General features: G+C 37.0%; 2 protein-coding genes across 3 annotated transcripts in view; both read left to right on the top strand.

Moving 5' to 3' along the window:
• Positions 1-13,637, top strand: part of LOC129755748 (uncharacterized protein DDB_G0284459-like) — a 133,733-nt gene that overhangs the window by 9,723 nt on the left and 110,373 nt on the right. The gene's annotated exons all lie outside the window — the stretch shown is intronic.
• LOC129755750 (uncharacterized) lies at positions 1,730-7,089 on the top strand. Its single transcript, XM_055752378.1, has 3 exons — positions 1,730-2,630; positions 6,089-6,797; positions 6,872-7,089. The coding sequence occupies exons 1-3, from the start codon at positions 1,806-1,808 to the stop codon at positions 6,952-6,954; spliced, it is 1,617 nt and encodes a 538-aa protein (XP_055608353.1). The 5' UTR covers positions 1,730-1,805; the 3' UTR covers positions 6,955-7,089.

Below are 13,637 nucleotides of genomic sequence, written 5' to 3' on the forward strand. Positions count from 1 at the left end.
TGAGAAAAGTACCATCAGCTAGCCCATGAATGGTCACAAACAGTATCTCGGCGACCCTACTAACTACTTAGAAAAAATTGGTTAGAGTGTCGGTTGTTTTTGTTTCTTTCATAAAAGCAATGAAAACTAACAACTTTTAGACACATCAGTGCTCTACGCGATTAAGAGCGATAAAAAAACATAACTCGGTCAGTCATGTTTCATTATGCTGTTCAGTGGGTCACGCTGAATTTGTGTTGGGCATAGTTCACTCCGTAGTTTTAAGATCTTTCGAAGGCTTGTACTGACCTTTTGACTCTCTCGTTAGTTTGTCCGCGTGTGGTTCATTGAGTAATCGCTGAAACAGATTGTTTTTTTTTTTGCACCAGACTAGCTTCAGAATTGTTTTTTTTTGTCAGTATGGTCATAGTACTTTAAATATTTTTATAGTTTTTGACATTTTTTTAAAATTTATTCTTATTTTTTGCAATTTCTGTTATTTTTTACATTTTAATTATTTTTGCTTTTTTTGTCATACATAATTGTCGTTCTTGTCTTTTTTTTTAGATTTTTCTATCATTTTTACATATTTTTTTCATTTTTTCTATTAATGATAGTAATTTTTGCCATTTTGCAATTTTTGTAATTTCGGTTATTTTTTATATTTTTTTAAAAATACAAGTTTTTGGCGTTATGTAATGTTTTTCAATTTTTTCAGTTTTGGTTTTTTTTAATTTTGCCATTGTGTTATTTTTTGCCTCTTAGATTTTTTCTAATAATTATTGTCATTTTGCCATTTTTTCTTTTATTTTTTGTAATTATGGTCATTTTTGTCACCGTCTAGTATTTTTTTTTTTTGGTTTTTGGTTTTTTTTTTTCATTTTTGTAGTATTTTAAACTTTTGCATTTTGTTATCACTGTAATTTTTTTTTGTCAAAAACTACAAAAATTACTTTCTGTCTTTTTTATTACTTTGTCATTTTGTTATTTCAGTTTTTCAGTTTTATTTTTTTTTGTTTCAGTCAGTGCTCTCCTTTAATTCAAAGAATTTTTCATTTTGATTATTTTTATATTTTTGTCATTTCTGCCTTTTAGACTTTTTCGTTGTTTTTTCATTCCTGTCGTTTTTTTTATTTTCCTCAGATTTGATTTTTCAGTGTGTTATTTTTATTCTTGGTGTAATTTTTTTATTTAAATTATTTTTGTAATGAAACTTTTTTTGTATTTTTTCGAAATGTTCTGTAAATTTTTTAAATATTTTTCATTTTAGCATGTTCTGACTTTGTGTCTTTTTTTTTTATCAATTTCACAAATGTTGTCATTTTTCATTTCTGCCATTTTTAAATAAATTATGTTCATGTTGTTTTTGACGTTTCGGTCTATTTTGTTATTTTGATTTGTCATTTTTGTCAATTTTTTTATGTTTGACATTTTTTTTTTCAAATTGGTCAAATTTGTCAATTTTTTCAATTTTATTCTTGTTAATTATTTAAAATTATTTTTTTAATTTTTGGACAGGTTTGTCTTTTTTTGTTTTATTTCCAACGTTTTCAACGCGGTGTTTGTTGCTAAATTTTTTTTTTGAGAATTTATTATCAAAATCTTATGATGAATCAGTTCAGTGTAGAATGGAAGTGGTATAATTTTCAATCCATGCATTTTTATTTAAAAAAATGGCAACTCTGGTTTGAAAACGCTTTGTTTTGGTTTTGTTTGAATTCGACCGCATGTTTTTGTTTACGAAAAATAGCAAAAGTGCTCTGCATATTTCTGTTTTACTCTAGCAAAAGTTAAGTGAAATCGTTACCGTGGTAACCAGCCCCAGTATGACTCGAAACAATTTGCCCACCAGCCAGAAGCAGAAGGTCAATGGATCGGAGCAGAGAACATCAGCATCCATCAGCCATCCGGTGCAGCGTTTGATTCCGTCATCGGCCTCGGTCACAGTGCTGTCCAATCAACGTGTCGTAAGGGCAACGGTCCCGAAGACTAACGTCATTAAACCGGCACAGCCGCAGCATTTTCAACAGCTGAGACAAATCGCCTTCAGCAGCAGTCAACAAACAACGACGGGCAACGACATCCGTTTCGTTACCATGAACACCGTTACGAGTGCTTCCGTTTCCGCTTTGCCGTCACAGCCAAACCGTCCTCCCCAAAACCTCCCCGCAGGTGTCAGCTACGTTACCGATCCCAATCTGCCTCTATTCGATGGGCCGTTCCAAATCATCGAGCCCGGTCACGAACTCTACATGGAAACGGAACCGTCCTACTATCTGGAACCCCTGGAAGTAGACTTCATCGACGAGCTACAGGACATCTTAGTCTCTAAGAACGGAATACCAGAGGATGTCCTCAAGAATGCCTTCGAAATGGAAGACGAACTGGCATCCCAGGGCAAAACCCTCCTGGAACACGTTCCGGTTCCATACCTGCACAATCTCGATCACTACAAAGTCTCTCTGGTCGGGGAGATGAACGATCTGTTTCCGGTGCCGAAGCATCGACCGGAACCGAAGGTGCAGCCCCGGTACAATTTGCTGGGTCGAACCGAGGCTACCGATTGTCAGATGTTCAACCGGGAACCGACGGTGGACGATCCGTGCTACATGCGGCTGATGTTTCCGCAGCACTTTCCGGATCCGAATAAGGTAAGATTTTGATGGGCTTTTCCTATTTTACTGGTGCACTTGAGATGTGGACAAAAATCTACAAATTACAATCTACAAACAAAATCTACAAAAAAATATGACAATCATATTAAAGTTTTTACTGAGACGATTTAATGAGATTTTTAAGCTTGCTTGAACGAAAATGATGTCTTTATTTTAAAAATTTTAACTGATGTATTCAATCCCACCTATTATTGAATCTATTAAATTGAATGAATTTCATTTTTATCGTATTTTATAATCTATACTGACAGCTTTGTTTGTTCTGAACAATTTAGTTTCAATCAGGTTTATGATTCTGGATTGATTCAGGAAATCTGATATGCACAGAGGTTTTTTACATGACTTTTGTTACCCGGTTTTTAATTTAATTTAATTTATTTTATAAGAGAGGCTTGTTTGGCAGATTCGCCTCTACACGGTTTTGGGAACTAGCACGGTTTTTACGCGATTTTTGAAATAAAAACGATGTTTAGGAGAAACTATTCCCAAGGGTCCTTTTCAAGGGAAAACACTTAGAAATGTTTTAAATCGATAGAATGTTAGCTTTGAGCTTCGACATGACATGAGACATAAGACCTGAGACATGAGAAATGGGACATGATACCTAAGACACGTGACTTGGGAGCTGAGACCTTGAAACCTGAGAAAACAGACAAAAAAAAAAGGACTTAAGATCTGGGACATGAGAACTGATACATGACACATGAGAAATGAGAAGTGAGCCACAAGACCTGAGACTTGAAATCTTGACTCTTGAGACCTGAAACATGAGACGTGAGCTGTGACAAGTAAGACGGGAAAAGTTAGTTGTGAGACGTGAGATGTGAAATATGAGAAGTGAGGTGTGAAACGGTCTTTCTGCTCATGTCTTACGTCTTACGTCTCACTACGCACTTCTCATGTCTGATTTCTCACTTCAAGCGACTTCACTTTTTCATTTCTTACGCCTCACGTCCCACGTCGCACGTATCACTTCTTACTTCTCTCGTCTCATGTCTCATATGGCAATTCCTGTATCTCGTATCTCAAATTTCATGTTTCTGAACCCATGATTCTCGAGTTCTAATGTGGCGATTTCATGTGTGAGGTCTCAGTTCTCATGAATCAGATTTCATGTCTCAGATTAGATCCCAGATGTTTCAATGTTTCGTGTCTCAGGTCCCAATCCACGGACTCAAGTGTCTAATTGTTTCAGAACTTTGGAACTGGCACGGTTTTTTTACACGGAGAATGAGTCGTTAACTTTTTGTTTTGTTTTGTTTATGGGTTTATGAGCGCCTGGCTGACCCGGAAAGGAAAAACAGAACGGGGGACAGAAGAGGAAAATTTTAAATGAGAGTAGAATAGCTTAGAAAAGGATAGCGGCAACAGAGCCCGAGGGTTCTGAAGCACCAGTTTAGGGAAGCGTTAAGATAGTGCTCGACGGACTAGGACGGTTGGTGGGCCCCATATGAACTTCGAGTTAACCCAACCTTCAATTCAACCGAGCAGTAGCAGTATGGTATCAAATAATATGATACCATATGCTAACGCCTCGATATCGTTGTCAGAAGGGTTCACTATCTTACCGTAGTTGAATTTTCCCTACCTGTCACCTAACCTTACTCGTTTCCATAAATTTGGATTGTTGCTAGTTTGATTTAAAAATAATCATAGATTTGCTAAGTAAAAGGTGTATTCAAGTGATTGATTCTGCGCGACTACACGGTTATTCGATAACTCAAAAAGGACATCATAAAAACAGAATCTATAAAAGGTATCTCTTAAACTCATCAAACGATGAACTGTAAGCTTAAATAGCTTTATTGGAATCGTCAACTTATCAACAGAACAGGAAAATAACAGTGCTGTTCTTTAAAACCTCATCTCTAATTGTGGTCAACTTCTCTAACCAACTATAACACTCAATCTACACGATAGGGGTTCAATTCAAATAAACCGTGTGCCTGTTTTTAAATGCCCGAAATGAATGATCTGAACTGTCTTCTCATTCTTGCTTATCGAAATTATATTTTCTATTTTAACTTCGATTTATGAATTTCAATCCTAACCGAAAAATGTATAGATCTACGAAAATTAAATAAATAGTTAAAAACAAATGTCGTGAGTGTATTACAAAATGAAATATCATATTTGTCAAAACAGCATTTCCGTCCAATGAGCCTCTAGTTCTTAAGAGAGCCATGGGGAGGCAAATACCATTACCTAAACCTAACCTAACAATACTTGAAACATCCTAATTCTATGAAACTAAACTAGCTAACTACCTTATCAAACAGATTATGCCCTATTGAAAAGTATCACTTTATGACGGAAAATTGTGATATTTTCGCTACCAAATTTTCCCATTGTTCAACGGAAGGGAGGGCAAGTGTTTCAACTCCCATTCATCTTATCAGCATGGATCATGAAAAATTGGGACACCACTGAACCTACTGTAACAGCTAATTTAATTTTAATAAAGGTGTCCATCACGCCTTCTAATTTGAATCATATTATGATCCATGCTTGATAAGATGTGTGCAACGACACTGTCAGGATAATGATAGTAAACCATCATTATCACAAGCATGCACACCGCCGCCGTGACCCATGGAAACCCAGGGTACGGGAGAATGAGTCGTTAACTTGTACTCAAATGTGTAAACATTCTCTGAAAGACTCATATGGCATCAGAAAATTGAGATTTCTTTTTTTAATGAACAACACAGGATTTCTGCTGATGAACTGTTTTAACGTATTGGAACTTCTGCTTTGGACAAAGATTCTCACTTTGTAATATCCAAAAGTAAAAAAGTTGAAGCCTAAGCCAATACTTCTACACGTTCCTTTTTATAAAACGAATTGAAGTTTATGCTGCTGGAAAATGAAAAAAAAAAATTAAGTAAATTGCAGATTGAGACTTTTGGAAAAACTACTTGAAGAAACATGAATACTTAGATACTTATCTGATATTGTCCCAAATGAGTTACTTGTAGTTAACTAATCGGCATTCCCGCTCACGAATTTCTCTCCCAGTGCTGTACGGTTTGTGAATTCCGCAAACAAGACATTCCGATCATACTGGAACTTCAGAGCCGCGCGGCGGCCCAGTTCCAAGACCCGGCCGTCACCCACTACATCTTGGCAAAACGAGGAATTACTGGTGACGAAAGTTCCAACGGCTATTTCATACCGAATCAGCAACCGCAACCTCAGGAAGGACGACGATGGGCTTGATGTGGACCCTCTTTGACTTGACACTGTAACGGACTAATTGAACTTAAGAAAGACTTCTTTTCTTCGAAATTTAATATTCTTAGATAGCATTACGAAAGGACCATGAAACAGATTCTCATGAAAATTGCAAAAATATTTTTCTTTAATTTTTCCGAAAATCTCAAGTGCATCAGCATATCCGAATAGATACAGTATAATATTTGAAAATCTTTCAGGTCGAGCTTAAGCCTCAGGATGTCGCCCGTGGCTATCGCAGTGTCAATATGATTGACGAACGGGGCAAGATTTTTACGGCCAAATATTTTGATCACATTTCTATCAAGAAAACCTCGAAACAACAAGCAGCAGCCGCAGGAGCACCGATAGCAAACCGTCGGCTCTCGGAACTGATTTCGACAACTCAGTTCAAAGATGTTAGCCCGGCAATGAGAAGCAAAATTGAGTCGCTGGCCAGTGGAAATTTGAACGTGACTCTTACTCCGGTCAGGAGTAACCCCAAGCTTGCGTCACCAGAATCGTCGTCACCGGCTGCTCAAAATACTACAATCGTAATCAAAGCTCCCAAACGTACCATAGCTACCGGAATGCTGGATTCGGAAATGCCTTCGGAAGTTCCGATGCCGATGCCATATATCAAACAGGAACCGCAAGAAGAACCGGTCCCAGGGCCCTCATCCGATTTCAATCAACAAATCAATTTAATCGATTCAACTCCGGTCCAGCTACCGGTTACAACTCCTCAGCTGGCTGTAAGCAAGCAACCACGCAAACAAAAACTGCAATCACTCACTCAATGTGAGGCAGTCTTCAAGGAAGGGCCCGATGGTGTCAGGACTGTTTCAGCCAGTTTGCTGAAATCGATCAGCACCAATCGGATTAATCGAGTGTCTCCAGCAGGAGATTATGTGTCCGTTACTTTGAAAGGTATCTAATTGTTTTTTCTTTGTATCTAGAAACGTACTGGGTATCAATTCTGATAAATTACCGTTATCGTTTAGGATTTGAGGATCTCAATTCTTTTTCTAGATTTACCAGCCCTCAAAAAGAAACTTCAACAGGATTCGCTTCAGATGAAGCCTAATCCCAAACCGTCAACTTCATCCTACTCGAACACTCCACTAAGCAGCCGTCTCGAAGCCTACAGGCGGCGCACGGTTCCGATCGAGAGGCGCGTTATCGCCACCCACTATCGGGTGGAAAAACTTTCGATCAACAGAGGATCGACGAGTCAGACTATCGAATCGATTGAAATTTTGGACAGCTCCGACGAAGACCCAGCAGAAAAGCCAGCTAGCAAAACAGCATCCCCTGGTCCGGTTGCCAAAGACGAAGACGAAGAAATTCTGATCACACCGAAGCTACCCGGTAACACCGAATCCATTCAGTGTCCATTCTGTTGCAAGATTTTCCTTTCGCCACACTCGCTGATGCTACACGGTTCGAATTGTGCCGATGCCATCCTATTCCAGAGCCGAGCAAAGTCAAATAAGGCAGAAAAGACAGACGTCAACAACAAATCATCGCCGACATCAAAACCGCAGCAAAAGCCCCCGGAAGATGTTAAACAAGAACCGGTCAAGTCGTCAAACGATTCTTCATCTCAAGTGGAATCTACATCATCGGACACCAATAATAACAACAAACCATCATCCAACAGTGGCGACAACCACCAGGAAAATCCACCCAAACCAAGCTCCATGACTTCGTCGGACGACAAAAAACGTAGATCCTTGAAGAAGCGAACGCGTTCGGAACTGACCATAGACATGCCCGAATCGACGTTTACCATTAAAAATTTGCTGCTGTGCAGCGTCTGTAACAAATCGTTTCGAATCGACGTTTACCATTAAAAATTTGCTGCTGTGCAGCGTCTGTAACAAATCGTTTCGCACCACCGAACATCTGCAGATGCACCAGAAGATCCACAAACCGAGCTTCGTGTGTCAGTACTGCAAGCGGAAGTTCTATGAGACACCGATCAAGCACGTTTGCGTGGAGATGAAGCGTTCGGTAAGTTCCTGTAGAAAATTATATTTTTCACAGAATTCTAGAAATTATTTATAGAAAATTGTATTTTTTACAGATCAAAAACAAGCGTGAACCAAATTAGGCTAGAAGTCTACCAAATAAGTGGATTGATTTCCACGTACATTTCGTTTTTAATTTTGACACTTTCCAAACCTTTATGATACCTACTATTTTTTATTATTATCCTTTTGTTTACTACCTTGTTATCTTTGGAGGGAAAAATGCTAAATTTGTTTTCGCATAAAGTTGAACTAAATAAACTGTTTTCGGCAATTAGCTGAAACAACATTCGTATTGTTCTTGATTATATCAAAAGCGATAGAAGTAATCGATTTTTAAACTTAAATAAATTAAATGCATACGAAAGAGGGCAAAAATATCAGAAAAGTTGCCAAACATGACCACTAATATTACGGTGTAATGGGCATCTTATGAGAAGACTTGTTGTTAGTCCTATAGGCGATTGGAAAGTGCGAATAAGTTGATAAGGTAAGATTTTCGAAAACGTATTTTTACAATTTAGAAACTTCAGTAGATTTTTAGCAAAATTCCTTTTGTGTTCAGATTTATTTCTGTAAATTGAATCTTTCATCCACCATTTAAAGTTTTGGAAATGATTAAAAACTGCTCGCAACTTGGGAAAAGTTGAAGTCTCCTAAAAGGTGTAGGTATATCTTAAAATTTCTTGAATACACTAAAATTGGTGGGCTTATGATATAGCTCAGTTGGCAAGTCTGTTGTCTCCTGAGCCGATGTCCGCGAGTTCGAGCCCATGAGCAAACATCGAACACAGTTGTACCGGATAAGTTTTTCAATAACAATCCGCCAACTGCACCGTTGATGAAGTCGCGAATGCCATAAAGATGGTAAAACGATTATAATCGAAACAACAAAAAAAAAAAAAATTAAAATTGGTGACCCATTTCCACCAATATTTGCACACTCGCAGAAAACTGGCAGTTTGATTTGGAGAAGAAATGTATAAATATCTGATAAAATACGGCAATAGTGTAAACAATTCGGTTGAATCAGTCCAATGGAGTATGTATCTCAAAGTACGTCAAGGCGAAATCCTCTCTAAATCGTGCTCAGATGGGAAAACCATAAACAGAAGACAAAAATAAGGAAGGGAGAAAATACGAATATGGCGGACGTTTAGTTATTTTTCTAATGCCATATTCGTTTTCATCTGGTGGAAAGATGGTTGTGCACCAACTGCTGTCATCTTCATATAAAAAAAAAAACGTTTTGACAGCACTTGGTGCACTACCGGTGCACCACCAGGATGAAAACGAATATGGCATAAGACGCTCGGTAGTATTTTTTTCAAAAAAGTGGAGTAAAGTGAATACATTGTATAAAAATTTGGTAGCAGAAGAAAGAAGTTTTCAGTGGATAGTGGATTAAGTGTTTTTTTTCTACAATGCCACCAACAACCAGATCGTAAAACCGGTATACCAATTGCCGATAAACGGAAAAACAACAACGAAGAAAACTACGATGGAAAAGATTGGATCACAACATACAACACCATCGAGAAAAACAACAGAAAGCAACAACAACACCTCCGAAGAAGCTGTGGAACCAATCTACATTGAACACATTGATCAAGCTGGAACATTCCCGGCTCACGAGGTCAGTGTCGGTAAAGCGCTCATGGAACTAGGATTCAAGGACTTTGAAAGCATCAAGAAACTTGAAAGTTCCGGTATCGCTTCGAAACAACTAACAAATCAACCGCAAACGCACTGAAAAAACTAAACATGGAAAATAAGCACATAAAATCATTTGTACCAAATAATACACAAAACGCCATGGCTTTTGTGCGTGGAGTTCCAATTGAATTCGGGATTGAGGAATTAAAAGAATTCACGGAATCAGATTTGAAAATTGAACAGGTAGAAAGGCTAAAGAGAATGGGAAAGGACGATCAACTTGAGCTGACGAAAACCTAAGGATTACCATTTCGAGTGATGAAATCCCACGGATGGTCAAAATTTATGGGTATACCATCAAATGTGAAAACTATATATTTCCCTTGCGCCAATGTAAAAATTGCTGCTAAGGACGAAGGCTTCAAGTAGCTCCGTTTGCTCCACTCTTCTGTACAGCTTCACTCCAGCTTCCCAACCGGAACATTTCGTCAAAGAACCAAGATCTTCAAGAATTTTTGAAACCTCCTGACCGCAACAGATTTCGAACGATTTGTCTCAAAAATTCTGCAGCTTTTTCTAGAGGAGTTAAGGTCGTTGAAATGGCAGTAGCCCTTCAGAAAATCCGGCTCAAAAAGGATGAAAACGTCAAGATAAGAGGGTTTCTGGAGTCAACGCAAGGAAGGATACAACGGGGTTGGGATCTTGCTACAGGAAACACTGGTCGGGGAGCTCCTAGATTTAGGAACTACAAATCCTATAGAAACAATAGCCGTTAGAAAAAAAAGGGATCCGAACCCTTAACTTTAGTGTCAATTTACGGTTCCACCAAATCACGAACATCGAAATGAGTTCTGCAACAAATTTAACATTATGTTTGATAGGCTTGAAAAGATAGTAGGAGATATTGTCATATGCGGAGATTTCAACTCCCATCATCTATTACGGGACTACGAAATCAACAGAAGCTCTTGTAGAAAAGGCCTTACCTTAGTAGAAAAAATTGATCAGTCGAAGTTTTTAATCCTAAATTTAGGACAAAACACCACTATCCTTACCCCACATAGAAATAATTCAGGAATAGATCTAAGTTTTTGTACTTCTAATATAGCTTCAAAAACTTCAGGGATAGTTGAAGAACAGGAAAAAGATAGCTCGCATCTTCTTATTAAAATTTCAATTTCTAGCTTAATACCTATAGCCAAACAATCGACCAAAAACGTTAATAAAGAAAAAGCCGTACAATTGCTAAACGAAATTCAACCACAGTACATCTACGATCCCACCGAAATGCAAAGTATTTTCGACGACGTCTTAGGAAAAACCTCATATGTTATCAAAAATAAAAAAAAAGCCAACTTCTTGAAAAATTGGTGGACGAAAGAATTGGATGAACTATACGAACTCAAAAAGGTAGCCTTAAGAAATTATAACAAAAACAGAAACTATGATTGTTAGTTAGAACTGCAGAAGGCAAGGGCGAGATTCAAGAAATTAGCTAGGAAAGAAAAGAGGAAACATAAATAGAATATGTCCGAACTGATTGATGAATCCACACCACCCAAATAGATGTGGAATATAATTAAAGGGATAAACACGGCTCTTTAAAGCGCGACTAAGTACAAAGACACTATTGACGAAGAAATGGGACGTAAAATAATGGAACACTTTTTCGGGGATGAAGATGATCAAATCATACCCAAGCCAAAGGGAAAGACGACAGAGGAATTATTAGGATACGAAATGGCCCTAACAGAATATGAATTTCTTAGGGAACTACGAAAAAAGAAAAACCATTCAGCACCCGGGGAAGATGGACTTTCCTACAACATTCTAAAATCCCTGAAACCTGAACTCTTGGTAAAAGTGATATAGATGCTGGGAAGAATCTTTGTAGAGGAACAAATTCCAGATGCTTGGAGAAGGGTTATCGTGAAACCGATCCCCAAACCAGGCTGTGACCCCACGCCAATATCCCTAATCAACGTCATCATTTTAGAATGCATGATGGTTGATATTATCAGTTATTGTATGGATCTGTTTTAGATAATCGTGCAAAAGAAACCGAAAAAAAATTAAAAACTCATAAACTACCAACTTGAACAGAAATTTTAATTACAAGTTGAAAGTTAAAAATCTGCAGTAAATTAGAGAAAATCATTTTTCACAAAAACTTTTCTTGTAAAGCCCTTTTTATTACCTTTCATTTGATGTAATAAACACACAAATCGAATATATAGCGGTCAAGTTATTTACAGATGTTTGCAACAAATTCGAATTGGTAAAATATTTTTTATTCAAGTTTTTTCCACACCAACTTGTGCACAAGCAAAGATATTGTATTCAATGAAGTACCCATGACTGGGCCAGGAGTTAAATTTTATATTTTGTAAAAAAATATTATTTACGGATTTACTGCAGATTTCAAACCTTCAACTTGTAAGTAAAATTTCTGTACAAGTTGCTAGTTTATGATTTTTTAAATTTTTTCGGTTTGTTTTGAACGATTATCTAAAACAGATCCATAAAATTGCTAATAATATCCATGCATTCTAAAATTATTATTTAATATTAACAGGGGCTTGCTAGAGCCCTCATAAGAAAATTTTCAAGAGAAATTGACTTTTTCACAAAAACTCAATGCGCAGAACAGAAATTAGTTCAATAGATCTCAAATTTGACAGAAATACTTGAAAATGCATGAGGAACAATCTATATGAGTCCGGCTTTGATCTGCGAAAAAAGCCGAAAAGTGAACTAGTCTACTACACAAATACCACTGACCACACTGACATGACACTTATAACAAAAATTCAACCATTTTCTGTCTAATTTTTTGTTGTCAGATTTTACAGGTTCGCAATACCGACGGTAGGTGGCGAACCTGAAAAATTTAACAAAAAATGCCCTATAGAAAAAATGGACCTGTTTAGCCCGATTTTATCGTAGAAATTGCCTGTTTTTATTTTAAAGTTGGGTGGCATTTCCTAACTGGGATAGCATTTCTTCAAATCGATCGATGCGCACTCTGGAATCGATATTGCGTACTGTTGGAAAAATTATCCAGAAAACGAAATCGAGTGTCCAGTCAGTATGGTCAGTGCATATACCTTAGGGAAAGATTCATGGTAGGGGAGGAGCGGGCTATATGCGCCTATTAAGCAGAACACTGATTTACACCAATATCACATCGAATATGTCTACAAAAACTATATACACGTGTGCAGGCATCCGTTTTCTGTACATTGGAGTAATTTTTATGTTAAAATTTGCTTTCGTTTTTGAGAAAACGATTTTATTATAACTGTTGTCAAAAATGCCGAATCTCAAACCGTGCAGGCTAAATGCGCCTATTTATGTTTTGAACAAAATTCCTGTTTTGGGCAATATTTCCGTATAATTTCATTGAACTGATAGAAAATAATAACTTCGGTATGATAAAGCTGAAGTTTTAAAAAAATCAATGTGTAATATAATTTTATGGAATAAAAAAAAGTTAGGGTTGCCATACTATGGAGGCAGTTCTTCCATAAGAAAAACTTCATCAAATCTGTTCATAGATTTTCAATTCTCTCTTAAGATGTTGATCAGAGCTTAGATTTGAAGTTTCAATGATAAAATTTATTTACTTATCCTCTTTAACCTGTTATTTTAGGATGGAGGCATTTTACAAACATAATGGGGGCATGCGAAAACACTCTCTTATTGCACTATATAATCATTATTAAACCTCCATAAAAGCTGAAATATGTTTTATTTTTTAAGTTCATTTAAATAAGAAACAAAAAACATCCTAGTTTTTATTTTGAGCTTCTCTACGTATAATTTTTAAAAGTCAAAATATTACATCAAAAGGTATCAAAACCTTGAATGAATTTTTAAGTTTTTTTGAGTTTATAAATTCATAAAATTCTTTCTTGCTTTATGTTTTAAGCGTATCGCCCTCAAAATGCATTGGTTAGATAAGCTGTCTAGTCAGCCATTTCATCAAACAGCCGTAGGGTCATTTAACCCGATAGGCCCATTTAGGAAACCTTTCCCCTACTACAAACAACCGCTGGAGAGGTTGTACAAAGAATAGAAA

Source organism: Uranotaenia lowii, chromosome 3, assembly GCF_029784155.1.
Source record: "Uranotaenia lowii strain MFRU-FL chromosome 3, ASM2978415v1, whole genome shotgun sequence".
In the NCBI taxonomy this organism is placed as follows: Eukaryota; Metazoa; Arthropoda; class Insecta; order Diptera; family Culicidae; genus Uranotaenia; species Uranotaenia lowii.

What these genes read in the sequence shown, in the direction of transcription:
- LOC129755750 (XM_055752378.1), top strand. Translation starts at nt 1,806, where the DNA reads ATGACTCGAAACAATTTGCCCACCAGCCAGAAGCAGAAGGTCAATGGA. An exon ending in ACTTTCCGGATCCGAATAAG is followed by an intron (nt 2,631 to 6,088) that starts GTAAGATTTTGA and finishes AAAATCTTTCAG; the next exon opens with GTCGAGCTTAAGCCTCAGGA. An exon ending in TGTGTCCGTTACTTTGAAAG is followed by an intron (nt 6,798 to 6,871) that starts GTATCTAATTGT and finishes GTTATCGTTTAG; the next exon opens with GATTTGAGGATCTCAATTCT.